Source organism: Anoplopoma fimbria, chromosome 20, assembly GCF_027596085.1.
Source record: "Anoplopoma fimbria isolate UVic2021 breed Golden Eagle Sablefish chromosome 20, Afim_UVic_2022, whole genome shotgun sequence".
In the NCBI taxonomy this organism is placed as follows: Eukaryota; Metazoa; Chordata; class Actinopteri; order Perciformes; family Anoplopomatidae; genus Anoplopoma; species Anoplopoma fimbria.
Genome location: NC_072468.1, coordinates 654,471 through 679,915, shown reverse-complemented (window position 1 = coordinate 679,915; position 25,445 = coordinate 654,471). Strand labels below are relative to the sequence as shown.

The following is a 25,445-nucleotide window of genomic DNA, read 5'->3' as shown; positions in this document are numbered from 1 at the left end:
CAACTGTTAAAGCCCTACATTTGTATTATGGGTAGACAGTTTCGGCTGTTCCTCTTTATTGATGTAGATGAAAATATTTTAAAACAAGTTAAACTTGCTGGTGCTTACCGAGATAAGCTGTCTGTCTCTAACCTTTAAATAACATGACAGCTGGTTGTTCCATCACATGATTTTAGGTGAATCAACCTGGTCAAATAACTTAAAACATCAGCCTTGATTCCAAGTTGTTCCCATTGATTTTAAAAGAACAGAAATGACCTGTTTTTCAAATCTAATCTCAAACCACAATTAAGCTTTAGTTATAATATTATCATTTAATGGTAAATTTCAACAATTTACATCATACTGAGTGATTTTGTGCTGTGGTCCTTTTTCTATCCACACAGTGGCAGGCAGCAACTACCATAATCACTTGTGTATGAGCAGAAATAAACAAACTGTTGCTGCAATAATTTAAATGAACTATATAACGTTTATTAAAATATATAAAAGACAAAATACATATATGCATAATTATATCCATGATGAAATATGCATATACAGTATAATAATTATACAGTAAAATGTGTTTCCATATATAGATTTTTTTTTATACATATAGCAAGATATTTTTGCATTTAAACTGGCAGTGGTGATTTCATATCCCCCCCTCCCCTCCCCCCAAACAGGAAACCCCTCAGTCCACATCAGGCCTTCCGGAGGAAAAAAGCCTCAAGCTCAAGAGCAGCAGCACCTTTACACCTGAGATCCATGTTTTGGAAAGGTCTCACACAGAACACACATATAGCTTCCAGGGACTTCAACCCAAAGCATCAGGAGGGAAAGGATGTCACATCAAAAGTCCTCTGATCTGCTCCTTTCTGGCATCTGTACCCTTACTGAACATGGGTAACTATCACAGCAGTCCCAGCAGAGAATCTACAAAAACTTCAAAAACCGTGGCACACATCTTTCGTTATTACATAATAACCTCAGAAAAAACATCCTTCCCGCTCTTTATCATCAGCCATGGCAGTACACGATTACCCAGTACATCTAATCTCAGGATATATCTGTATAGCTTGCAAGAGAAGAGTAAAAAGATCCTGGACAGAGCGTGAAGCACTCCAGTGGGATGACGTTAAGTCCTTCAGACTGGTATGGTTGGTTGTGGTTGGTCCTGTACAGTTTCAGTCACTGCACACTGAAGGCGGTCATGTCTGATGGTAATGGTGGTAGTGGTGGTGGTGGTGGTGTTCATGGTGATGATGGTGCTCGTGACGCTGGACCACAGGAACCACAAGCCCCGGGCTCCCGGGTGGGCCAGACGCCTGCTCTCTCTCTAGGCTTGGCAGTACAGAGGGCACAGGGGGCTGATGCTGGGGGTGGGACTGAGGTGACAGCGGGGTTTTGGATGGAGACATGGCCTCCCGGGCTTTTGCCCTAAGGCGTTTGCTGTGACTGTATTGCAAAGGGTGCTGATGGTGGCCGGAGGATTGGGCTTGGTGTGGCAAGTGGTACACATCCTGACCCCCATGTCCTGTTGTAGTGCCACTGTGCAGCATGCTTTGATGAGGTGGGTGGTGGCCGTGACATTTAGTGGATTTGCCACCTCCGCTGCCCCCGTTATTCCCTCCGCCTCCCTTGTAGGTTCCTTTGGGAGATTTGACAAAGTGTGTGCCCTTACTTCGAGACTCCGTAGGGTTGTAGCTATCGCCGATGACCTGTGAGCGACGCTGGTGAACAACTTGGGTTTCTGGTTCCTGGGAGCGGGAGCGACTCTGGCTCTGGGAGCTTCGTACGTGAGCCTCCTGTGGAGGGAAGTCAGGGGTGGTTCCTGAAGGACAGGAGCAGGGTCAGTGGTTTATACGAATACGAATTAAAACACTGTACTTTTAATTACTGTCAGCTTGCCCATAGTCAAAGTTTAATCTGTCATTGTAATAGAATAATACACATTTGAGCCTACAACACGAGCAGGCCGTTACCTTCAAATCTGGAGGTGTAGTTCTCAATACCAGCCAGGTCCAGGTAGTGATTCCTCCTCTCTGTGTTCTCGTCCACACAGTAATGCTGACCCTCTGTGGGCGGCGCCTCATTGCTCTGCCCTTTACTGCAAAAAATGAATAACCGTCTTGACTGTAAATTATTTACACAAATAAACTAGGAGAAATGTTTCAACACACACAGGCCAGTGTCCAAGCAGAGTACTGACCTGACGTATGAGGACAGTCGCTTGACAGCTGAACGTCCCTCTTCTTGGTGACAGCGATCTGAAGAGGTCAAATACAAGAAGACAAAAGTGTTCAATGATATCCATGCTAACAGATATTAACACCAGAAGGCTGTTTTTTTTCCCCCATTCAATCCATGCCTTCAGAGAAGATGTCTTGTGTAATTTATAATCTTAACAATTTAATTATTTGTTTGTATTTTTTAGAATAAACGGGTATATTAACAGAGGAACAATCCGAAGAGACATTTCAGACATTGCAGTAATGGCTACAATGGTTATAAAAAAAATATCACAGCATCTAAACTCTACAAATACACCGGAAAGGCTGAGTTACTATAATGACTAAAGTCTGAGGTATGATGCTGTTTTGACTGTCATGTACCTGTTCCTGTTTCTCTTCTGTGGCACCTTGGCTCTGGAGTAACAGTCAGTTTGACACGTAGCGTCTTGCTCTTATTATGGCAGGAGTGATTCACAGAGGCATCCACCACATCATAGATGGTGTGCATCAGACTAGACATGTCCTATAGTGACAGATAAAACACAGTTAGTATGATTTGTAGGCTTACCTTTGAACAAAAAAACAGCTGAAAGGTAACAAACACGCACATCTTTTGTGACTTTCCCACTGTTGTCAAAGTCATAAAGCGTGAAGATCCACTCCTGACGGTTGTCCTCCTCCACAGAAACGTCACACTCCAAGTCCTGTAGAGACAAACATTATCATACTTGATACACATTAGCAGTTGGAAGGTTGCAATCTAGATATTTCTGTAAATAATGAGCAAAGCAATAGTACAGTGTGTCAAAGATACCATTTATGACAACAGGGGGCAAAAAAGAACGGCAAATCTATTCTTCACAGTCGCAGGCTTCAGTGTGATTGATGCACAATTTTCAAAAGGAAATGTGTGCTGTTTTCATTCATTATGCACAAGAATATACAGTTAACAAAAGAGGGTACATTTACGACTGCCTACCTGTGTAAAATAAAGTGTTAGACGCTTAAACTAATAACTAATACATATTTAAAGCAATCGAACAGAGGCTGGTTTTCAAAATGTAAACAGATCAGTTCTCTGCTGCCTTTACCTTGTGAGGGGAAGTAATACAGCATGGTGAGCCCTATCACTCTGACCTTTTCTTTCTACTCTCTTCCAGGGAAAATGAGCACAACCACTATTCTCAGTTACAACTTTTTGGCAGTAACTTTGACTCAGATGTATCCAGTAACATGGCCGTAATTGGAAAAATAAACATCTGGAGTATAGGCCCTGCTTCAGGCATGGTGGAGAGTTGACACTGTGGGAAAGGCAGTGTGCATTTACAAGGGAGGAGACCCCTGGGAGAGAAGCAGTCCTTTATGGTTCTATAATATCTCCTCAGCTCACATAACCAGGACTGATCACCAAAGAGCAGATCTAAGCCGTTCTTTAAAACATGCAAGTCTAAACACTACAATCTATTTATTCTATTTATTGGTCCCTAAATTCAATCAGGATATGGTCTGGAGCAGTGTCAACATACAGACAGATGTTTTGTGAACAGGGTGAAGTCATACAGCTGCGGCCAGGATAGAGGTTACCCACCATGCATTTATTTTCTAAGCTAAGTTTCATTCATTTTCATTCATTGGAACACAAAACTCAGTTCTATTGACCTTTGTCTGACCCAGGTCCTCAGACTACCAGAGGGCTAACATAGATAGAACTCCTGTTAATAATTATCAGCAATTTAGAGTCCCAATCTACCTGAGCTTTATGTTTTTGGAATAACTTTGATAACACTGGCTGAACATGCACCTTCCAACTTGCAGAACAGGCCTGAGTCAGAACCCTGGAACTTTTTGCTACAAGAGTCCCTGTTCCACCACTTTGTTGCATATTCGTGTTAAACATGTGACTTTAACACATTGCAGAATTTCACATATCTGCTTACATCCAGACTGATGCGTTTCTTCTCGGGAGCTTTGGTCGAGTCTCGAAGTATCTCCCGCACTCCATCCTCTGAGTGCAGGTACTGCAGGTAGCTCTCACAGCCCTCAGCCTTCTCTGGAGGAAGAACCACTGTCAACACAGGAGGACACATTCAAGTTTAGACACATATAAAAATGAGGCAAAGTCTGTGTGTGGTTTAGAAACTACACATTCAAAGAAAAAATCTCAAAACCACACAAGATCATACACTTTACTTAATATGTTGATTGTGTTTAGAAGCATTACAGCCCATTATTTCCAATGAAAATTGCCCAAACACATACATCCCTTTTTATGCTTTGTGTCAACAACACATGCAATTGTGAACTGCATCGGATGAAACCAAAATATCTAAATATTGGACTGAGCTGCTTTTGCAAATTCTACATGAAAGTATCTTGAATTAATAATTGCATACGATGATATCTTACAGAGTTATGTTAAATTTAAGGAATCACACACACTACTTACACATACATACAATCAAACAATGTTAGATCTGTTTTCTGCAGCATAAAATAATCAAGCATGGTTTCAGCATAAAGCTTATCAATGAGTGAGTAGACATCCTTCTCAACCTACCCTCTAGGGGACAGTGTTGATCTGTGAATTGTCTTTCCTTCAGATCACCGTTTGGAAACCCCTGGGACAAGGAAAGAAATGAGGAGAGGGAGGGAGAAAGAGGGAGGGTGGAAAAGGAGGGGGGGAGGTTAGAGATGTAAGTGAATCTACAGTTCAGACCACAGACACAGAGAAAACAAACAGTTCCAGCTAAAGCATTTCCTACTCAGATGAGAGGAGAGGGCTGGAGGCTCCAGCGCGGCCAAACACTTTGAACATCTGCACGCTTATTGTGTTTCACTGTCTGGGACACTACGAGTGCGGCCAAAGCCAAGCTTTCAAGATTCCTCCAAGGCCTTCAAACGGACCCCTCTCATCCATCAAAAAAACCCATAATGCACTTCATCGCCTGAGCTCTCTCTCTCTTAGCCGACCTGTTTATTCTCATCCTGCTTGACATGAAACCTAGCATGGAGAGTTTGAAAGATGAAGTTTATAGGAAAGTTATGTTGTATTCCTCATTACAAAACTTGACTCTGAATGTTTGGTTTATGTTAGACAAACCTCACAATAAACTCTCAGTAACATGTGTGTATTTGTTTTGAATGGAGAATAATTGCCAGATGGAAATTTCCATGCAGATAGGATGGGACTGATTAAATACACAATTATATAGCCATAAAACAAAAGCAGCACAAAGGGATGGAAGGGGAAAAACGCTCTGCTGTCATATGTGAATAATCTATATCCTGCATAAAACGGTTTCAGTGCGTGCGCACACATAGCCATTCTTTAATTAGGACTGGATTGTGGAAACAATGAAAATGAAGTGCAGCACAGCCCCTAAACCACAAGTATTTAAACAACAAATGATTCATCTTATTTACGTCATCTCAGTCCTCTAAACTGCTCCACACACACTTTGAAATAAAACCCCAACAGATTGAATCAAGGAGGCCCAGTGAAACGAGGAAAATAAAAAACAGATAGATGCTAGAAAACAAAAGAACTCCATGTACCTTCAACAGAGGCGAGGCTCAAGCGAGAGTCTGAACATCTGCATGCGTTTAGGTGAGCGAGCCCCCCTCTTCCTTTCCCCTTCCCCTCTTTCTCAGAGTAATGACAGCGCCAGGGCCTGTGGTTCTATTTAACAATCTCAGAGCCCGTGATTATTCCTCACTTCAGAGGATGATACCTCCAGCCTGTAATCTGGCCCTGACCTTCACCGCTGAAAGGGGGGAGCTTGTTGAGTCTCAGGGTCAAGGCTCGGACACCCCCTGCAAATTGGCCACCGGAGACATTGAGAGGAACAGCAAAAAGAATGGGAGTCGAGCCTTGGGGAAAGGAGGAAAGGGGAAACAGGAGAGGGGCAGGAAATAAGCGGGAGGAATAAAGAGGAAATAAAGTAGGAAAGAGGGCACAAAGTGGGAAAAGGAGGGAAGGAAAGATAAGAGGAACAAAGGCGAGAGAGGAGAGAAGCAGATAAGAGGAAAGCAGAGGAGGATGTGGTTTGTTAAAAGGGGAGATATGTCCTATCTATTGCTTACTCCAGACCCAGTGAGCTCAGTGGGAGAGGTGGAGGTGGGTTTCAAAAGACTTTGGAAGGCTTCTGGGAAAGATGGAGACAACTGGTACAAGCTGCAGTCTTTAATCACCAAATATACAAACTAGGAACCAGACGAGCGTATGTGCATCCCTACAAAAAAAACAAATCACACAGTTTCCATCTTTGTGGTTTCTGCAGCCAAGTTGTTGTTTCCTTTCTACACAGGATGCTTTTATGTCCCCTCTTTGTAGCGCAGTCCCTTAATGAAGGGCAGTGTGTAAGGAAGAGGGAGTTCACACAGACACACTGTTCTGCAGCTCAGAGGAACATCAAAGACAACCATTGATTCCCTTTATCTTCATTCCCATGAGGATGCAGAGCAAGGTATGAGCATCTCTTAAATGAAAGACAGGATTCAGCGTTAATTATAATGAAACAAATCAATCAACCAGCTGCCAAAAGTGAATCTTAATCTCTCTAATTAAAATTCTGATATCAGGAGATGTCTTGCTGCATGCAAAGAGGAGGGGACCAGCAGGGCTTGTGTTGAACACATGGCTCCCCCTCACCACCATCACCTCCATGCTCATTACATCTATCGGGGGAGCTAATGAGAGAGCAGGCTGGGTCTGACCGCAGTCTGTAGTTTAACGTCTAAACACATGGCATCTCCATCCACATCGCCCACGGTGTCGGGCTCAAATCTGCCCACCACATGTGTAATTAACTTATTTCTGGCATCTGGCTGCGCTCATTCTTTCACTATCAGATCACAAACTGCTCTGAAGGCTACGCAAATGTGTTAGCATTTTGGTGCAAAGTGTGTTTTCCCCCAGTGGCGTACACCTGAAGCCCAAGATAAAAACGTCTACACTGTGTGTGATGTTAGGTATGGGGGAGAAAGATGGAAAGCTGCATGTGTGGGATGGACGCTTCGACAAGAATGACAAGAAGATGATACGGTATTAGATCTCTGTTGTCTTAAAAAAAGAAGAAATGCATTGGAAATATTCACTGACAGTGTTCTTCCATGTAAACAGGTTCTGTCTTCCAGACGCCTCGACATAAGAGACAGACAGCGAGGTGTGTGATGTTTGTTCCTGTTTAATGCAGCAGTTCTGCCAAGCTTCCCTAAAGCCTCAGCCCACTGCCAGACTTTTATGTGGGATAGGGTAACCAGGGGAAGCTTTCATAGCTCCCTACCAGGTGACATCAGACATCTCCCAGCAGTCTCTCTCCCTCTCTCTGCCTGTTAACCACCCATCCTCCCGCTGGAAAACACTGCACATCTTTGTTCTCACATCCCCCTCTTCAAGCTCACCCCCTAAATATAAGTACACACACACTTATTTTAGCCCATTCTTCAAACCATACAATGCACAACTGATTTAGAAAATCACCTCTTCAAAAAGCAGGGGAGGCTAGCGTGAAGATTGTTTATGCAGTTCCTCTTGCCTCGGGGTATGAAATATGGCAATGTGATCAGATGTCTGGATGCGTACACAAGTACATACATATGCTGGAAAAAATAAACACAGGATAGTGTTTAGATTTTTCTCGTATAATTTTAGGCAATGTGATTTTCTTAAATACTTCAGATAGCTTACTTTTTTTATAAAAGTGTAATGAGTTCAAAAACAACTTTTACAGTATATTAGGTGCTACAACAGCACAGTTAATTCTGTGTTTGTGTCTGTGAACCAGACCAAAAATCTAAGTTATTTCCTTAATATGGTGCAGAGATTGTCTTAGGAGACAAATACTTAGCAATTAACAGTTGGACTTCTCCAGGATGGACACAGTTTCTAGAAATACAAAGTCACCCGGAACTGACACTAAGGAGGGGGGCCACAGAAAAGCCTTGACGACCACCAGCCGACCAACATTCCCGCTTCCACTGGCCATTAATAGGGGATAATTGTGGGGTTCCCCAATGATGGAAATGAGGATTGAGTAGAATCAATATAAAGAAAGGAACACCACTTCGTAAACAAACTGAATACTTTTCACCGCAGAATGAAACTGGAGAGGGAGTGGGGCCATTGAGAAATAAAAGCCCTCCATTCCAGAAGAAACCAACCTGGCCTTGACTCAAAACCAGATGTGAGCTGTTACACTGAGGAAAGGCAAAGTAAAAGAGAGGGAGATGGGGGTGGGGAGAGGGGCCGGGGCTGAAAATACAGAGCGCCAAAGAGAGAAGGCCAGTTGCACAACTTCTGTCTCTTCTTCTACTGCAAGACAGTTAAAGAACAATGTGTTGGTTTCTTGACGGCTGCACAGAAAGCAGAAAGATCTCTCTCTCTCCCTCTGGTTCATCAGGCATCAGCTTTCAGTCCGAGGCAGGGTAATTATGGTGCTCAGAGTCAACAGAGCAGGTTGCCCTTAGCCTGTACTGAGCAGCAATATAAAAACAAACAGCACTGCATATATGGATGGGTTTGAGCTAGCCTGCCTAATAATGTCCATCACAATATAAACACAAGCTAAAAGCATGTTTAGAATAATTCAGTTTCTAACCGTGCACAGTTATCATGATGGAGCCAAAGATCCTTAAAAAGAGTTTGGAGAACTTTCAAGTTCAGCCTCAAATTTACAGTATTAATCCCTGCCATTACAAGACAGCTAAAATGTGCCTTTGTCTACTAATTGGTGTATTTTATCTATGTATTTGCCCTGACATGTCTTTGTATGAATGGCATTGAGATCAGAGCAGAATGCCATCCTGTCAATTGGACTGGACCCATGTTGCCAATATGGCCCAGATATGGCCCTTTCAGGGTAGTGAGACTCTCTCTGAGGTCAAACAGGAGGCAGAACCTCTCCCTTGGCAGGACATGAATCACTGGGGCGAAGCCTCTTCGTTCCTAGTATAACAACAGCTGTGGGGAGAGATGAGCATACATGCCTGTCTATGTAAGAGCAGCATGTAAACCACTGAAAGTCCCCTGCTCGCCTTCAATCAGGAGAGTCTATCTCCTAAACTCTGCACGCCCCTCCAGTCCCCTCCTCACCCTCTCACTGATCCTTCTCTCACTTTGATTACACGACCTGCTGGATGGCATAAACAAAGATTAGCATCACTGGCTGACCACCCTGCATCTGTCACCGATGCTGTAATCAGCTTGCCTTCATTAAAGTGGGCTTTGATAGGAGTCTGATGTAATGGAGTGTCCTCCTCTCAGCTGTCACACCAGTAGCTACTGTAGGGACTTGGAAACCATGTGCTTCATACCAGTGACTGGAGTCACACTCATGAATCTGGGTTTGTCAAATGGATTAAATTATTGAGGCGGTAGATCATAACACTATTTGATCAGTCACTGGAAAGAGAAAAACACAAAGTGGCTGTCATGGTTCACTTTATTTGAAACACAAAATACTGAAGTAAAAATTTAAATGTGGTGTTTAAATAATGACTGCACCACAGAGAGCATGTTGCTTTAATTCAGAGGTAACAGGGCTTGGTGGTGTAATGCAATAGTCTCTGAGTGGACTTATATATGACCAATGCCATGTGTTATTTGCACTCACACATTTAACGATCTACTCGAACAAAAGTTTAGTGAAATGGGTTCTTTTAACAGTCAGGACTGAAGCTGCATGTCTTTTTACTTTTTTTGTTCTGGGATTTAAGGTGCAAATGTAAAAAAAATTTGGTCAAAGTTTCAACTCCAATCATTAGAAATTCACCAGTCCACGTGTCTTGTGATTACTCATACTGGTTATGTATTAAGAATTAAAACCTAACTTACTTTGTTAAATAATTGCAAATAAACTGCAACTACTGACTCACATTATTGTCAATCAATCAATTAAGCATCTATAAAATCACAATTTACCAGTGCCCAATGTGACCTCTTTAAATATTACCACCAAATTACTCCCACCAAATTCTTTATAAAGTTATTTATCATATCAGCCTTAAAATGAACTATAAACTACAGCACCAGATGTAAAAACTAAATAAGTACACAGGAACTAGACAGGATATAAAGAGTCTTTTATAAGTCTAAAGAGGATTTCAAACATGCAGACCCACCCTGAAAAACAAGAGAGAAGCGAGTGCACAAGGCAACGGCATATCAAAGCCAGTGTGGGACAGGCGGTTAGACTCAAACAGGATGTTCCTCTGTTTCTGGCCTCCATGTGAAATTCTGTAAGCTCCCGCGCAGGCCCCTAGCTCTTAAGCCCGGCCAATGGGGAGCGCGCCCAGGCTGATAAAGCTGAGGGGATTTGTTCCACATTCCACAGGCCCTTTAAACAACACAGTGGATCTAAGAATGCCAGGTTGTGGGTGAGGTGGTTGCAACGCCAATCCCATTACTGTTCAAAGCAACTCCACCTCTCACAGTTAGGTACTCTCCAAAGTGTCCACCTGAGCAGGGGTTTGAATCTGATCAGCTGCAATGACCTCATGTAATCAGAGGTTTAGTATAGATCAACTCTTCAAACTGGTTGTTTGTCAGTTACCTGTCCGCCTTGTCTGCTTCTGCTGGGTGAAAACCATTTCAACACAATCCCTCTCACTTGTAAAGGACGCTTTTTGTATAGTTAGTGTCAGGTTTCCAGCTGTCCGTCTGCTATTGAGATGTCAGTTATAATTGCCCTCACCTGTGAGATAACCACCAACACCCATGTTTTCACTGCTCGTTTTTGTTAAGCTACAAGGGATTTGAGTCACAGCTTTGAGAACCAGGCCTGGCAGTTCATAGGGGCGAGGCTCTGTGGTTGGAGGCTGGTGAAACCATAGACATCATATAGATGTCTATGGCATTACGGTGCTCCTGTGGGTGACTGAGAAATGTAAACAAACCATGTTGGGGACGGACAGCTGCACGCCAATGTGGAAGAGCAGCAACATTGTCCAAGCTTTATGTAGAGTGGCTCCCAACTGCTTTTGTCTGACGTACCCCAACGGCCCTATCACGTGACCTCAAGTTCCTTTTCATCAACACCACACGCTGAGTTACAAATATACTCCTATAGATGGAGTATAAAGTGGATGTTCAATGGATATTGTTACAATTTTTTTTCATAAAATTGAATTGTCAGTGTGGAGGCTGCTTTGGTAACAAGATCAACATTTCTACTGCTAGTGGTAGAGGCTCAACCATTTATCCATTACTTTTTAACTATTCAGTTTTAGCTAATTATTCTAGTTTATCCATACATTTAGCTAAACATCTCAACTATTCCAAAAGTGTATTTCTTTATCTATTTTAACAATTTCCTTTATCCATTACTTGTAGTGTGTTTGGTACTCATTTCAGCATTTCTGCTCCCTTGCTAACTAGTTTTCACTCACTCTCAATTGCAACACGTTGTGACAGCTGGCTCAGGCTAATGTGCAGCTTAAAGACTAAATATACTGAAGATCAAAGCCACAATAATGTAATATCCTCGTTAGCTGTTTATTTCCCTCCTTAAAATTATATGTGGATATATTTCTTAATCAAAATTAAAATTTCTATTTCAGTTAGTTGAGGTTCTTTGAGCCTTCCATGTACCCATTGGAGTACACACTTGAATGATGCTGTCAATCTAATCCACAGTGACTTTTTGGCTACTCACTTAAATCTGAGGGACTCCCGCTGTTAAGAGCTTGTGGGCTGGTGGATGAGCTGCCTGCTGGGTTTCCCGAACACGTCTCCCAGCAGGATAACAACAGGTTCAGGGTCAAAACCACAGCTCTACCGTCCACTAGCTATGGTTCCCTATGGGTAACTTACACAGAGAATTACAGATCCATATGACTGACCATGATGAGAGGAGCTTTTTGCAGCTGTGACCAATCAGCCGGTAATGTAGCATGAACTCTCAACACATCCATCTGTGAGGCATACTGGGCAAACAGAGTCAGGCGGCTGTTACGCTGTACTATTATTGCATTCAGCCCTCAGGGAGAATTGGGCTTGCCGGTCACAGACTGCCAAAATACAGAGTTCAGTGCAGTAGGATGCAACAAATAACCAAGGTAGACAGGCAAGCACACAAGCAGGGCCCATAATAACTCATCTGCGATTCTCAATGACACTTGCCAAACCTCAAGTCCCAAGAGACACCGCTTGTTTACATAATTGGTACTGTTCCTCCTTACTATGAAACATTTAAGACTCTTGGCTTTGTCTTGGCTTTGCAGGCTGCTGCACAGTTTTTTTACGTAAGATATCTTGAATCTGACATACAGAAATATATACATATCTCCTGTCCCACTCTGTGTTGTTGTGTAACGATCTTCGACTGTCTCCTCCAGCCGGTAGGGATTGCCCAGTCTCAAAGACTATGAGAATTCTTGACACTGCAAGAACCGGCTTAGTTCCAAGCTGTGAAGTTCCTTACAGTCCTGGAACTGGACAGGGGGTCATCCCTGGGTTAACACAAAGTGTTTTCCTGACGAGTCCTAAAAATACACACCTGCTGGGCGCAGGAAGCAGAGGAGACTCCAAGATGTTCAGATGATGTGAAGGAAACATGGACATGAAAAATGGACCATTGCCAAAGAGCCACAGGCTGTAATGCTTTGGCACATGAGACGCAACTTCCCATGAAAAAAGGGGACAAAGTTGAAAGCTGAAGATGAACAGATGAAAAAAATAAATGAAAGTAGCACATGGGCCAATTACTGATGCACCAAAATCATGCAAAGCTCATTCATATATCTGTTGAATTATTCTCAAAGAAAATGACTGGACGAAAAATTAAAAAGGATGTGAGGGTATGGGGTTGATGAATTACTTTTGAAAATGTAGCAACAAGACAAGAATTTTAAAGCCTCATGGTGCAAACCATGAATTATGATTTTCATTTGTGACACATCACAGAAATATGCAAAGTGGAGATTTTGAGGCCGCAGTCGGCGAGACTGTAACATCTGTGCTTCTTGCTTTTGGACTGAAGCTGCCATGTGTGCACTTTAGTGACCTGACAGACTGACTGTGTGTGTCTGAAGCACAGTTCCCCAGTGTGAAATTCTGGAAAGTAATTCATCCATGGCACAAGCAGAGATCAAAAGGCTATGGTGCAGAGGGCAGCTCAGCAGAGCGCACAGAGAGCCTCTGCTTTCATAGCCATAATTACTGGAAACCAGGGCCGTGAGGCAATATGAAGGAGCACTTAAACATGAGCTAAGTTAGCTTAGCGTAGCTGCTTGTATATGCTTATCTTATCTCAGGTATAAAGCTACAAGTCTCATGGAGTCTTGTTCTCTGTCACACAGCACGTCCAGAGGCAGTCCACTTAAAAGCACTAAGTGTGGCACTTAATGTTTGATAAAAGTTCTTGAAAGACGAATTATGCTTCAAAAAGCCAAAGGTGCTGATGTGCAATAACGCCTTAAAAGCTATGAAGTGCTGCCAGGATAGAGTAGTTCTCAAAGCTGAGCACATGACACTGGGGGTAAAAGTTCAGATATTCTGATACACTGGCATTCTTTAAGTGATAGGATCAGTCAGCCCCTATCAACACAGGGAAGTAGGTGCTGGTTATTTAGAAAGACCTTGCAGAGCTGCTTTATCTGAGTACTTTCCTGTATTGGTTAATAGGAAAATCTACTGCCAGAAAACTGTTACTGTTTGTACCACAAGCTTTCAAAAGCAGATATTTTATGAGCTGAAGGTGTTATTTTTCTTACTTTTTAACACAGTTTTCTACACATTTTGGTCTACATGTAAGCTTTTAGTAAAGCCACATGCTACAAAAGAGACTCAGCAGCAATATCATGAAATAAAATCCTGTTAGAGAATAGTGCGTTTTCTCAGTGAAGCACCTCCTACAAGCAGATGGTGTCTCTGAAAGGCGCTCAGTGAGGGGGGCAGGCATCTCAAGGAGAACCGCTGTTTATTTGAAATGAGCCTTTAGGTAAACAAGTTACACGGCACACACAGGGCCAGGTCAGCTTTTGAAGTGGACGGGGCTCAGGAAAGAAATGGGTGGGGGAAGGAAAAAAAAGCGGCCTTCAGAGGAAATGAGAACAGTGGCCTCTTTCAGCACTGTTTCATCCTCTCCCTCCCTTTTTTGTCACATATAGAAAAAGAACAAAAGGTGTTTTGGAACATAAATACACCAGCGCAGAATGTGAGAACCGCTGATTTCTTAAGTTTTCTCGACAGAACCATAAGTAAAAAATCATTCTTTCCCGATTTTTATTCCCCCTGAAAAATGACCACCCGTGATAAAAATAAACCACTTCCTTTTAACGGAGACCCATTGAGGGTTTTGATGACGGGAACAGGTTTGTGTAACAAAAGCAAGTTTGCAGCCATTCCCAATTGGAGAGGAATGTGATGTGCAGAAGGAAGGCCAGGGCTGTGCTGTCTGCAGATCCAAGCTTTGAAGCTGCGAGTATGTTTCAACAGCTAACCACTTTCAGATGGGACTGTGGCGTTTTATGAGCTGAGTAATAGCGATACCTACACATGTGCAGGCTCGGGGTCCCAAAGAGGGGGAGGTTGATCTCAGAGCAGTGAGAGAAAGATCCATAACTCCTCAGGGGTCTGGGTTTTGGGTGTGTTGATAAATCTTGTGCTATGGCATTCTGTATATGAAACTGGGAGATGGATGTTGTGTAAAGTCTGTTCAACTACAAACACAGTTCTGTTATAAATTCCACATTTTTTTCAAGGTGTTGAACATCAAATAAACTGAATTTATTACTCCTTGCATGGAATAAACACTCAAAATTATGGCAATTCTCCTAAATCTCATAAGGGACACCTGGAGTGTAAACTATAAGCATGACATCCTCGCAGAATGCTTGATCTACATGAAAACAATACCTTGAAAAGCCAAGGCTTTAAACAGTGCAGCTTCACAACAATGAGAAACAATGCCAGTTCTGACTGCCCACCACTGGGATCTTTTTTTTTAGCATAGAGGAAGCCAGGATTTGTGGTGTGTGGTGTTTCACTCTCCAGTCTCAAACCTAGCAGGGCATCAGGTCCAGGAATGTGGAGCAAGAATGAGGTTTCAAAGTGTTCAGGGGTGACTCGCAAAGCATTTTGTACATTAACAATACAGCAAATGAATGTAATCTGCCAAATGGTCAAAGTGACAATACAATATAAGGAGTGTTGATGAGTAGCTCAAAACACAAATTAATCTGACATTAGAGATTAGAGGCAGTGTTGGCTTCTGGCAGTGTTGTCCTTATCATGTTCTACCTTTTTGTTTTCACACGCAAACAACACAATTTGAAGTATTCATGCCAAAGATTAATCATCTAAATTACTCATATCTATCAGTGTATTGTGCTGCACACTGCCATTTAGTTTCCCTGTGCTTTCATTGTGAAATATATGTCAGGTCAGCATCTGACCTTTGTGAAGGCAATCTCAAGTTTTTCCTCTTGCTGAATTTCGTAGGATAACAAACTTGTATCCAAAAGAGGAATCTCCCGTCCTCTTTAACCAAACAAGATAATCCTCTGTCTCCCTTTTTAATCTGCAAATATTTAAAGCAACAAAATATTGAAAAAACATAGATCTGCTTTGCCTGTTCTGAAGATATAGTCTAAAGCTTTCTGTCTTCGCCCTGAGCTCCACACAGGCTCACTGAAGATGTCATTTCAACAATGTAATCAATTAACAATGGCTATAATGAGAGCATATAATAACATCACCAACAACCATAACTGAAAAAATATGATATTCCCCTGGCTGCTCTGAGGCTTGCGAAATGAAGTCCACTTGGAAAAAAGCTAAAGCTTTCTAAGGGGGAACAGGGGTTTATGTGGAAACATACCTTACACACTAAAATGTAATAACCTTTGAGTCTCCCGGTGTTTTACTTGGCTGGGAGAAGCATAGGATCAAACACAGACTTGGATCCAGCAGCCTTTGCCAAAAATGTCAGCGCAAAGCACTGGGCTCCAGCTTCAGGTATTTTCTTTCCCCTGGCAGGCTGTGATCGAGAGCAAAGACACAGACCAGTGTTAACCCTAGGCGGGGCTGCCCCAAAAACAGCCACCAGCACACTAACCATGAAGGGGAAGTGAGGTCTCCCTGCTGTCATCACTGACCACGCACGTCTAGGTCATGTAGTGTCACTGAAAGCCTGGGATAGGCTCCATTCAGGAAGTTGAGATATTCACGTACAATTGCATGCTCGATGACTTGCTGCAATCCGGTCCTGTAAAGCTACTCTGATCTCTCTGAAGCACTCAATCAGATATCTCATAAATATCATGAAAAGAAGTGACAAGAAGTGACAAGAAGTGACTTCAAAGCGGCGCTGATGGGACGGAGATAGCTCCGGAGGCAACCAAGCTTCATTCCATATGTCTGCAGATAAGAGCTCCAATAATGAAGGAGGGGACTGTCATCTCTCTTGTTTTAATATATACTATTCTCTTATGAGATGTAAGAGAAATTCAAATAGTTATTTATGCCATCAATAAGTGGATGAAATGTCAATGTGTCATATCTATTTTTATATAGTTATTTTTATAATAACCTTGGCAAAAAAATGGCATTAAGATATTATGCTTATATTATTGACTGATGCCACTATCATGTCTATTCAGTGTACAGTAAATTTGAAGCTACAGCCAGGAGATATTAGCTTAAAATAGCGTATCACAAAGATGATTTTAAACAGGGGGAAACAGCTGACCTGGCTCTGTCCAACAATAAAAAATAATCTGTGTACCAACACATCTAAAGCTCACTAACTAACACGTCATATCTGGTTTATCTGGGACAATTTTTTGGGCAGTGACACAGTGTCCTCCTAAACGAACAAGATAAAACGTGTTGATTAATGACCTTTAGATACGTTGGCGTGCTTTTCATACACCAAAACAATGCACGGTTTATAATACTCTGCCAGAGGTAAACTGTAGAGGTACAGTGTTCACGTTACAAAGTAATCCATCAGAAATGTAATTTTGTGTGTATGTGATTTGGCAACTCAGCGCTTTGCCACATGATGTTGAGTTGCGTCAAAAGTTGAGCCAGGTTTAGTCCGGCCACGGCCTTAAGGTGCTCTCAGACAGTGGCAGCCATTCACTGTCTGAAAACCACTTTAAAGGTGCTCGTAGGAGATTTGTAGATTTTCTTCTATTAAGAGAGTCAGGCAAGCTGTTTCATCCTGTTTCCTGTCTTTATGCTAAGCTAAGCTGCTGAGTGTAACGTCATATATTTAAATCAAAGGGGTGGGACGGTCAATAGCAATTTTTTTTACCTGAAACACAGAAACATCCGGCCCTAGTATGTGCTAAAGGATTGTGAACCAATGTGTGATTGCAAATTTCCCCTCTGCGGGACTAATAAAGGATTATCTTATCTTATCTTATCTTATCTATGATTCCTCCTGATGGCCAGATAGAGACCTGCTCCCTTCATGAGTCACAGAGGATTAAGGGTGAAAGTGAGCAAACTGCTTCAAAGTACTTCAGACCGTATAAATATCCTCCGAAAAATAAACATTTAATCTTCCTACAGTGTTTCTAATGTCTTTCTCCATTAGGCACAGGTCACATAAACCACTCACTCACTCACTCACTCACTCACAAACACACAGACAGAGAGAGAGAGAGGGACTCGACCTCTGACTCACAGGCGAAGCCATGTGGTGAAACGCACTTAAACACTCCAACACGAAAGAATGGCTAAAACAAGCATCTCACACTTGTGACGAGTGTCTGAGCCGACCAGGTGATGATGTTTACACTGACAGAGAGGTGAATGTTTGTTCTGGACAAATGGCAACCAACATAGAAAAGAAAAAACGGCCAAGAGAGCGGTGTTATTTGGCAAAGTGAGGTCAATGATCAGCCTCTGCCCCCCCCCCATACGATGCTGAGGACCAGGCGGATGAGAATCTCCATTACTCCCTTCCCCCACTACCTTTAGAACCCCTCAAATATCTCCCCCCATGAAAAAAAACCCACCCTTAAACGCCCCCAGTCCTCCTCCTCCTCTTTTCCTTTTCCCCGCCACCCTCTCCCTCCCCCTTCCCACCACAGCCCCTCTCCCTGCTCCAGGATTTTGCTGTACAAACCAGGAACAGATGTCTGCTGGGGCCGTGCTGAAAGACCCCGCTGTTCTGGATGCCAGCCACATGCTTTTCATTCAGAGATGAAGGCTCAGAGCTCGCCTTCTTGTGAAGCCAATTCCCCCCCCAAAAAAAAAAAGAAGGGTTGGAAAAAAGCAAACTCTCCAAATGCCTTTAAGTCCCTTCAAAAGCAGTACATATATGAGCACACCTTTTCGTCTCCTCTCCACCGTGTATTACTCCCTGGTAGTGTCACATCAGGGACTGGCTTTTTTTATCGTTTGTGTTTGTGTAAGAGTCGGAAGGGAAAAGTCACGAGATGTTACTGGCTAGAATATTTCTTTGAGGGAAGTTTTTAAGCTCTCAAAGACTTCAGGAGGTACATGTTTGTATCTAGTGCACACAACTCAAAAGAAGTAAAAAGGAGATGAACTCAGTTTAAAATTTGAAAAATGAAATGTCATTCAGGGCCACCGCCCTTACACAGATATGCCAGCCTCAGATCCAAATCAAATACAGCTAACTCAAAATTACATGGGGACTAGAAGATATACCCAAATGCCCAGAAGCAAAATTGTCCAAACACAACATCAATTTTGGGTCACCAAATGAGGATTTTTATAAAAGGGGAAAGTCTTATTCACAGATTCCAAATGCATGTAAAAAAAAAAATACACTAGTTTAAAATTAGTTGAGAGAACTGCTTTGGAACTCTGCTCTTTAACAAAATGTATTATTGAGGGGTGAGTGCTACGTAACTCTCCACAAGTCAAAATAAATTTGCGTCATCGAGCTTTTGGCACATCATTACATCCAACTGAATCCCTAACCGAGCCCTTTTAACTTCAAGTGTGATATTATTAACCTTTCAAAGTGGAATAATAAAGGTCTTTGTTGTGGAATTTAAAATGTTGACACACTCCCTCTTCACAGGCCAAGTCTGAGGGGAGTTCTGAGACAAAAGATGGTGCTGAAAGGATGAATTAGCCTGTCATTATTTGGGCATCCAAGCATGTCTGCTTGACGCTCCAAAACGAAACACTGTGCTTGTATGTGAGGGTCTGGACTGTTGATGTGTTGATGTTTCCAGAGGTGAAACACAGTGAACCTTTACAGAGCTCTTCCATTAATGAGGGTAAGGAGTTTTCTGCATATTACATATTCAATAACTGCAGACTAGACTTGTTTTTTGAGGGTGGGGTGGGCGATTATACCTTGGAAAGCCTCTTCTGATCTCCCCTGTTATATCGCTACATTACACCAGGTGTTTGAACAGGTAAGACTTGTCTGGAGCACCTGCAAAGAGGTGTCAAAATCTTGATGACTTTAGCCTGGATGAGCCAAGTCATCCTGCTGAATCACGCTCTCTTTGTCCACTAATACCACTCTTTAAGGAGGCTATAGGATTACATACTGAAGGCCAACTGCCAGCTGCAATTTTGGAATCATGGTTTGCAGCAATATCAATATTTAAACAGGCCCTTGCATCCTTTGATCTTTTGTAATATTTTGCTACAAAGCATTCAGAGTTTGTTGAATAGAAATGACAGATTCACAGGTTTAAACAAACTGATGTTTGGCACTGGCTATCTTAGCGCTTACTTTTCCCCCAGCCTGGTTCCACTCCATCCCTCAGCCCATCCCCCAGGACAGGGCAAGGGGATAGAGGGGTGAGGGTTCGGAGGCTCCACTGATATCAGAGCCCTTTTATAACTCCCAGCTCTGCGCTTTGAAGTCGCAACCAGACAGCTCAGGAATCCTACTCCCCCATTTGACAATGAGGAGGGGGATGGTCAGAGCTAAACAGTGTGTTTGACCAATCCCCTCCTGTACAAAATCATAAGCAATTTAAACTCTCCATGCTGCTCATCAACCATGACTTAGTGGTGAAACTACTGTCTGGTGTGAGCTAGATGTCAAAATACTGTGGGGGATAAAATGTGGCTGAAATCCATCTAAAAAATGAAAATCCCCTTATCCACCTATATATATATGAGAAGATATATAGATATACATAAAACGTCAAATCTCTCTCTATATATATATATTTATTTTTAATATATAAAATATATAATATTATTGCTATTTTCTATTTGAATTGGACTAAACCCCAGACATCTAACAACTCATAATCCAATAATTACATCTGGATGTGTGACAATGTAATCCGATCTTGGTGAAAATTTTTAATTAAAGGCATGTGAGATCAAAAGAGGAAATGGTGCATCGTCCTACAGCAGAGATAAATGTGTTGAAAGTCAGTCTGTTCGATGGGAAACTATACGGCATCAAAAGCATCCCTGAGGACATCATCTATATTCACATTAACATAGACACAGGCTCATTTCAAACAGCATGTATGGAGCTGTGTAGGAGCTGGCAGTCACATAGTGCCTCTGCGATACAATAGTGAACATAAATGCACTTCGTCATCATAGTATCTGCAAACTTGAACATGAATCAATTATTGTTTGGTCAATAAAATGACAGAAAATAATGAAAAATGGTCATTATGATTTCCTAAAGCACAAAGTGACGTCTTTTGCTAAATTGCTTGTTTTGTCCAACGAACAGTCCAGAACCAGAAGAAATGTCACATTAGGCAAGGCAAAGCATCCAATTATCATGACTGAGAAGCTGGAACTACATGAACTACTGCTTGAAAAATGACTTTAATTATATATCAATCAATTAACAAAGCATTTGTCATTAGAGGGAGTCAATACACTATTCAACTAATTGACTAATTGTTGCAGCGCTTCTTTGAATCAATGCTTTGGGTTTTGTTACACCCATCACATTATCTCTGCCTATAAAGATTGATAAAAAATAACATGTTACACCTACATTTGTTTCTTCAATACAAAACAAACGCTAAACAATACTTCTTTATTTTTCTCTTTTACTTTGCTCAAATGTATAAAGAAATAGAAAAATGTCTGTAGTAGGCCTAGAATGGATTAACCCTGAACGATATGGCAAACATTAATGAGTTACTTGCTGTTAATTTAGCAATATCTTGCCATCGATACATATCAGGACCAGTATATGCCATAACAGACGTGACTGCATTGTGGTTTGTCTACCTCCTCTCAAAAAATCCTTAATTAGCTTTAAAGAAAGCAGTAAAAGTAATAGGCTGGTAATCCAGTACTGCTCTGTGAACGAGCCTCTAATGTAACCAACTAATGACACAAAATAAATCAGAGGCCTGACTTTGATAGGAGTGAGGGTGGGATCAACCTACTAATAAGTGTCAAACTTATGCCTTTGGTGGTTTTCCTTGAGGGGAGTGTGAACTCAGGACTCCTCTAAAGCAGAGTAAGTTCTCTTTTAATTTGCCATGAGTGGGCGGTTTATAGCCTGATACAATCCATAACTCTTCAACTATTACAACCGCCCACCTCACGGATTGTCAGTACCTCTGTGTGAACTTCTTGCAGTTTCTGTCTGAAAGCCTGAGACTCTTATGCCCCTCAAAACGACACTAATTGAAGTGATGTAATGTTATGCCACAGAGGGCTGCCCACTGGGAGCCGCGCTAGAATGGGAGGCATTGAGGAAAAAGACACAGCCCTGAGTCACGATGCCAGCAGCCACAAGAGCAAACGTTATACATCCCTCAGTCTGAGAAACCACTACGTTTCCATCCAGTCTATGTGCCTGTGTGTGTGTGTGTGTGTGTGTGTGTGTGTGTGTGTGTGTGTGTGTGTGTGTGTGTGTGTGTGTGTGTGTGTGTGTGTGTGTGTGTGTGTGTGTGTGTGGCTCATGGCTGTCATAACCCGCCAGTGATGCTGGCAGGGGAACGACCGCCGTGTGGTGTTGTGCCGGATTCCAGACATGACAGAAAGAACAACAACCTACAACTTCAGCGTGTCTTCACACATGCTTATGAATACAAATTGCTTTCCCCTCAAGTTCTCAGCTCCTCTTTCAAGAAGAGAGAATGTAACAGCTTCAACCAGACAACTTTGAAGTGTTTGACAGGCCCATCCCGTCAGCAAACACACACACACACACCTGGCACACTTTTTTTTTCCAATAATGAATTTTGCTTATGAAAAAAACTCAACATGAATGTTGCACATCCAGCATAACAAGACCTTTCTTTCTGAGAGTAACAGTCATCATTTTACCATTTAGACAGAACAGGAGAGCTTTTTTTTTTTTTTAAGGATGTTTAAAGTTTTGTTTTACTCTTGGAAAAGCTCTGTTGTCAGTATTCAAACTTAATTCCACACAGTCTTAAAAGTCATTAAAGGGGAAACGTAATAGCCTTACAGACTTTTAATTTACTTTCAATTAGGGTCTACTAAGAAAGAAGAGGGAACGATGCCTGATACCTGCATGTTCTTCAGCTTGTGGTCCGTCGGGCTGTACCTCTCACAGTCCTCCATCCCTCTCCGGAGGAAGGCGTTCACAACAAAACTGTCTCCTGTAACATGGAGCAAACACACCGATCAGCAGGTATCCCTCTCAAACTCAACCTACTTTATTAGATCACTACAATTTAAAAACCTTCATTCTACAATGTCTCCTCACCTTCAGGGTTTTCTCTGCGCTTGCACGCTTCAGATCATCAGACACAGGGATGCAAAACAGACAGTCGTTAGTTTGTGTGTGACTTTGATCGAAATACTTACTATATCTTTGTTATTCAGCTGTGAAAAACGTCAACATTTCTTACCATGTTTTGACTGATGTTTCCCCATGTTTAAGTCCCTCTTCCCTGGATCAATGAAGGTACTCCGATATTGGACAAGGACGACACAGTCACTGCTCCAACATGGTCACATTGTGTTTGTTCTGCAGGAAGAAAACTCCAACTTCATCCAAAGGCAGGTCATCTAGTCGGGTGGTCATTGAAGCATCAGCTGTGTGTGTGTGTGTGTGTGTGTGTGTGTGTGTGTGTGTGTGTGTGTGTGTGTGTGTGTGTGTGTGTGTGTGTGTGTGTGTGTGTGTGTGTGTGTGTGTGTGTGATAAGTCTGATCTGTGGAGGAGACAGGGCAACACTCTCTGTCTGTGTCCGGACTTCCCTTCAGTCCAACTGAATGTGGAAGCGCTTTGAAGCACAGATCATGGATCCAGTGTCAAGACAGAGACAGCAGCTACAGCTGTTCCGGTTAAACCCTTACAAAATAAATGTTTCAACCACTTCTTGTTGTTTAAGCCTACTTAACCATAGTCAAATATGTCTACCTTATTTTCATCATGTCTTGAGGGTTGCAGCAGTACTTCTGTGGTGATTAATCTGGGACATTTCTTTTTTTTTTTAACAATTGATTCTTTAAAGGCTGTAATAAATGATGACAAGTAGCCAACCTAACAACATCTTACAGACAAGTTAAAGTTCATCCTTCAAATTAAAAAAGGACAGGAGTCCAGTCATTGATTTGCAGTCTTTAACAGTGCATGTCTGTTTTTTGTTAAATTATAGTGCAAACAAAATAGTATCATAATTAAAGATTACAAATCAGTAGATGTGCTCAGGCCTTTAAAGTGTGTCCTTCATCTAAAATGTGACTTATACAATTGCACATTACTGGAAGATGTGTGGAAAAACCTTGTCTGAAAAAACCCCAATGTTTGGTTTGCAATCAATACAGTTTGTGTTTACCATCTAACTGCTTGTTTTATTTAGACAATGTGTTTTTACTCCAACCATATGTAACTGAACCTCTGAATAGACGTGCTCATCATTATTTGTTCTTCTACAACCAATTATGTTTTTATAATTTAATTTCCAATTATGTTTTCATTGCTACTACTATTTTGAAAAGCGCCTCAGTTGATTCCGGTGTTGTTCAGCTTGACGCACTCATGTGACACCACGTCCTCTGTTGGTGTGATTTACCAACAGCTCCATTCATGGTTTTCATTGTACATTTATATTTATGAAGAGGACAGTTTCTTTTTTTGTAAAGTAATCATTATCCTATTACATTGGCCAATCATAAGTTTCTCTCAATCAAACTATGTAAAGGTATACTACTGAAGTTATTAGATTAAAACACGGTTAATTAAATCTGTTTTAACATAGTGCTTTGATATAAACCAGGATTACAAAAACATAATTTATGGTGGACTACTTTGATCCAACTCCAAGATTTTAAAGAACTGAGCTTTCACATTCTTTGTGATGTTTAAAGATTAATAACATTATTATTAAGTAAATGATTATTCTACTCGTCTGTTTGTCAACCACACACTGATTAGCTGCCCATAATAATGTCCATTATTTGTTTTAGGAATGTGCACAACAGATTCTAAATATAAACTTTTGTTTATAAAAGAAAACCAGGAAGAACATGCTGTACTTCGACCTACCAGACATCAAAAGCTCTTTGGCAGTTTTATAGTTTGTGTCCTTTGGCAGGGCTTTAAAACAGGGCACGCCCGCAGGACACATGCCAATAATAATGAATATTCACCTTTAGCTCAGTGTGAAAACATCAATGTTATGTTAGTGTTTAGTAAATATCCCACTCCTGTGCAGATTATATTCAAGATGAGGAAAGATGTTACTTTCATCTTTATAGTGTTATAAAGCATAAACTGTTATTATACGCTTGGTGTAAATTGCTCACTCCCTCACTGCTCCAAAGTGCTGCTGTCATATAAGAGATCACGGAAACCTTGTCCTTTACCTAAACAAAGCAGCTCTGCCTGGAGGAACATAAGAAACATGTATTCATACATCTTATTTTCTGTGAAAATGGTATTTTATCACAGTGTCCCACTTTCCCTACCATACCTTGATAAATGTAGAGTGACGCTTCATTGCTCTTCCTGTCAATTTGTCTTCCGTTTGACTCTTCACAGACTCCTCTATGGCTGACAGGATGAGCAGACATTTGCATAGCTCATTGATGGCAGCTTTCTTTGATCCTACTAGCCGTGCCTAATTATCACCATTTCTTTATGCAGCCTGGATCCCAGGATTCTGCCTCTTTACAAGGTATCTCTCTCCCTCATCCTCTTTCTTCCACTCCCACTGGCGTCCCACTCAAAAGGATGACATACATATGGGATGCAAGAAAATCTCATGCAGGAACAACTGTTTCTGTTTGGATTGGGAACAGACGGTTTAGGTTGTATTTGAGGAGCAATGGTCACTTGGATACAAGTCCTGATTTATCATCAAAGGCTGTCATGT

At 41.7% G+C, this 25,445-nt stretch overlaps 1 protein-coding gene across 1 annotated transcript; it reads right to left on the bottom strand.

Annotated features, from left to right (window-relative positions):
- Positions 1 to 686: 686 nt before the first annotated feature.
- On the bottom strand, positions 687 to 23,236 carry nkd2b (NKD inhibitor of WNT signaling pathway 2b). Its single transcript, XM_054622138.1, has 10 exons — positions 22,977 to 23,236; positions 22,832 to 22,858; positions 22,633 to 22,724; positions 4,774 to 4,834; positions 4,154 to 4,281; positions 2,825 to 2,920; positions 2,598 to 2,739; positions 2,195 to 2,252; positions 1,968 to 2,092; positions 687 to 1,816 (listed from the first exon to the last, which is right to left on the bottom strand). Exons 1-10 carry the CDS (start codon positions 22,999 to 23,001, stop codon positions 1,194 to 1,196), a joined length of 1,377 nt encoding a protein of 458 aa, XP_054478113.1. The 5' UTR covers positions 23,002 to 23,236; the 3' UTR covers positions 687 to 1,193.
- Between the last annotated feature and the right edge of the window lie 2,209 nt (positions 23,237 to 25,445).

Excerpts from the sequence above, each read along its gene's own strand:
- nkd2b (XM_054622138.1), bottom strand. The coding sequence starts at position 23,001 with ATGGGGAAACATCAGTCAAAACATG. Across the intron at positions 4,282-4,773 it reads TCAACACTGTCCCCTAGAGG|TGGTTCTTCCTCCAGAGAAG; the intron begins GTAGGTTGAGAA and ends CTGTGTTGACAG. Across the intron at positions 1,817-1,967 it reads CTACACCTCCAGATTTGAAG|GAACCACCCCTGACTTCCCT; the intron begins GTAACGGCCTGC and ends CCTGTCCTTCAG.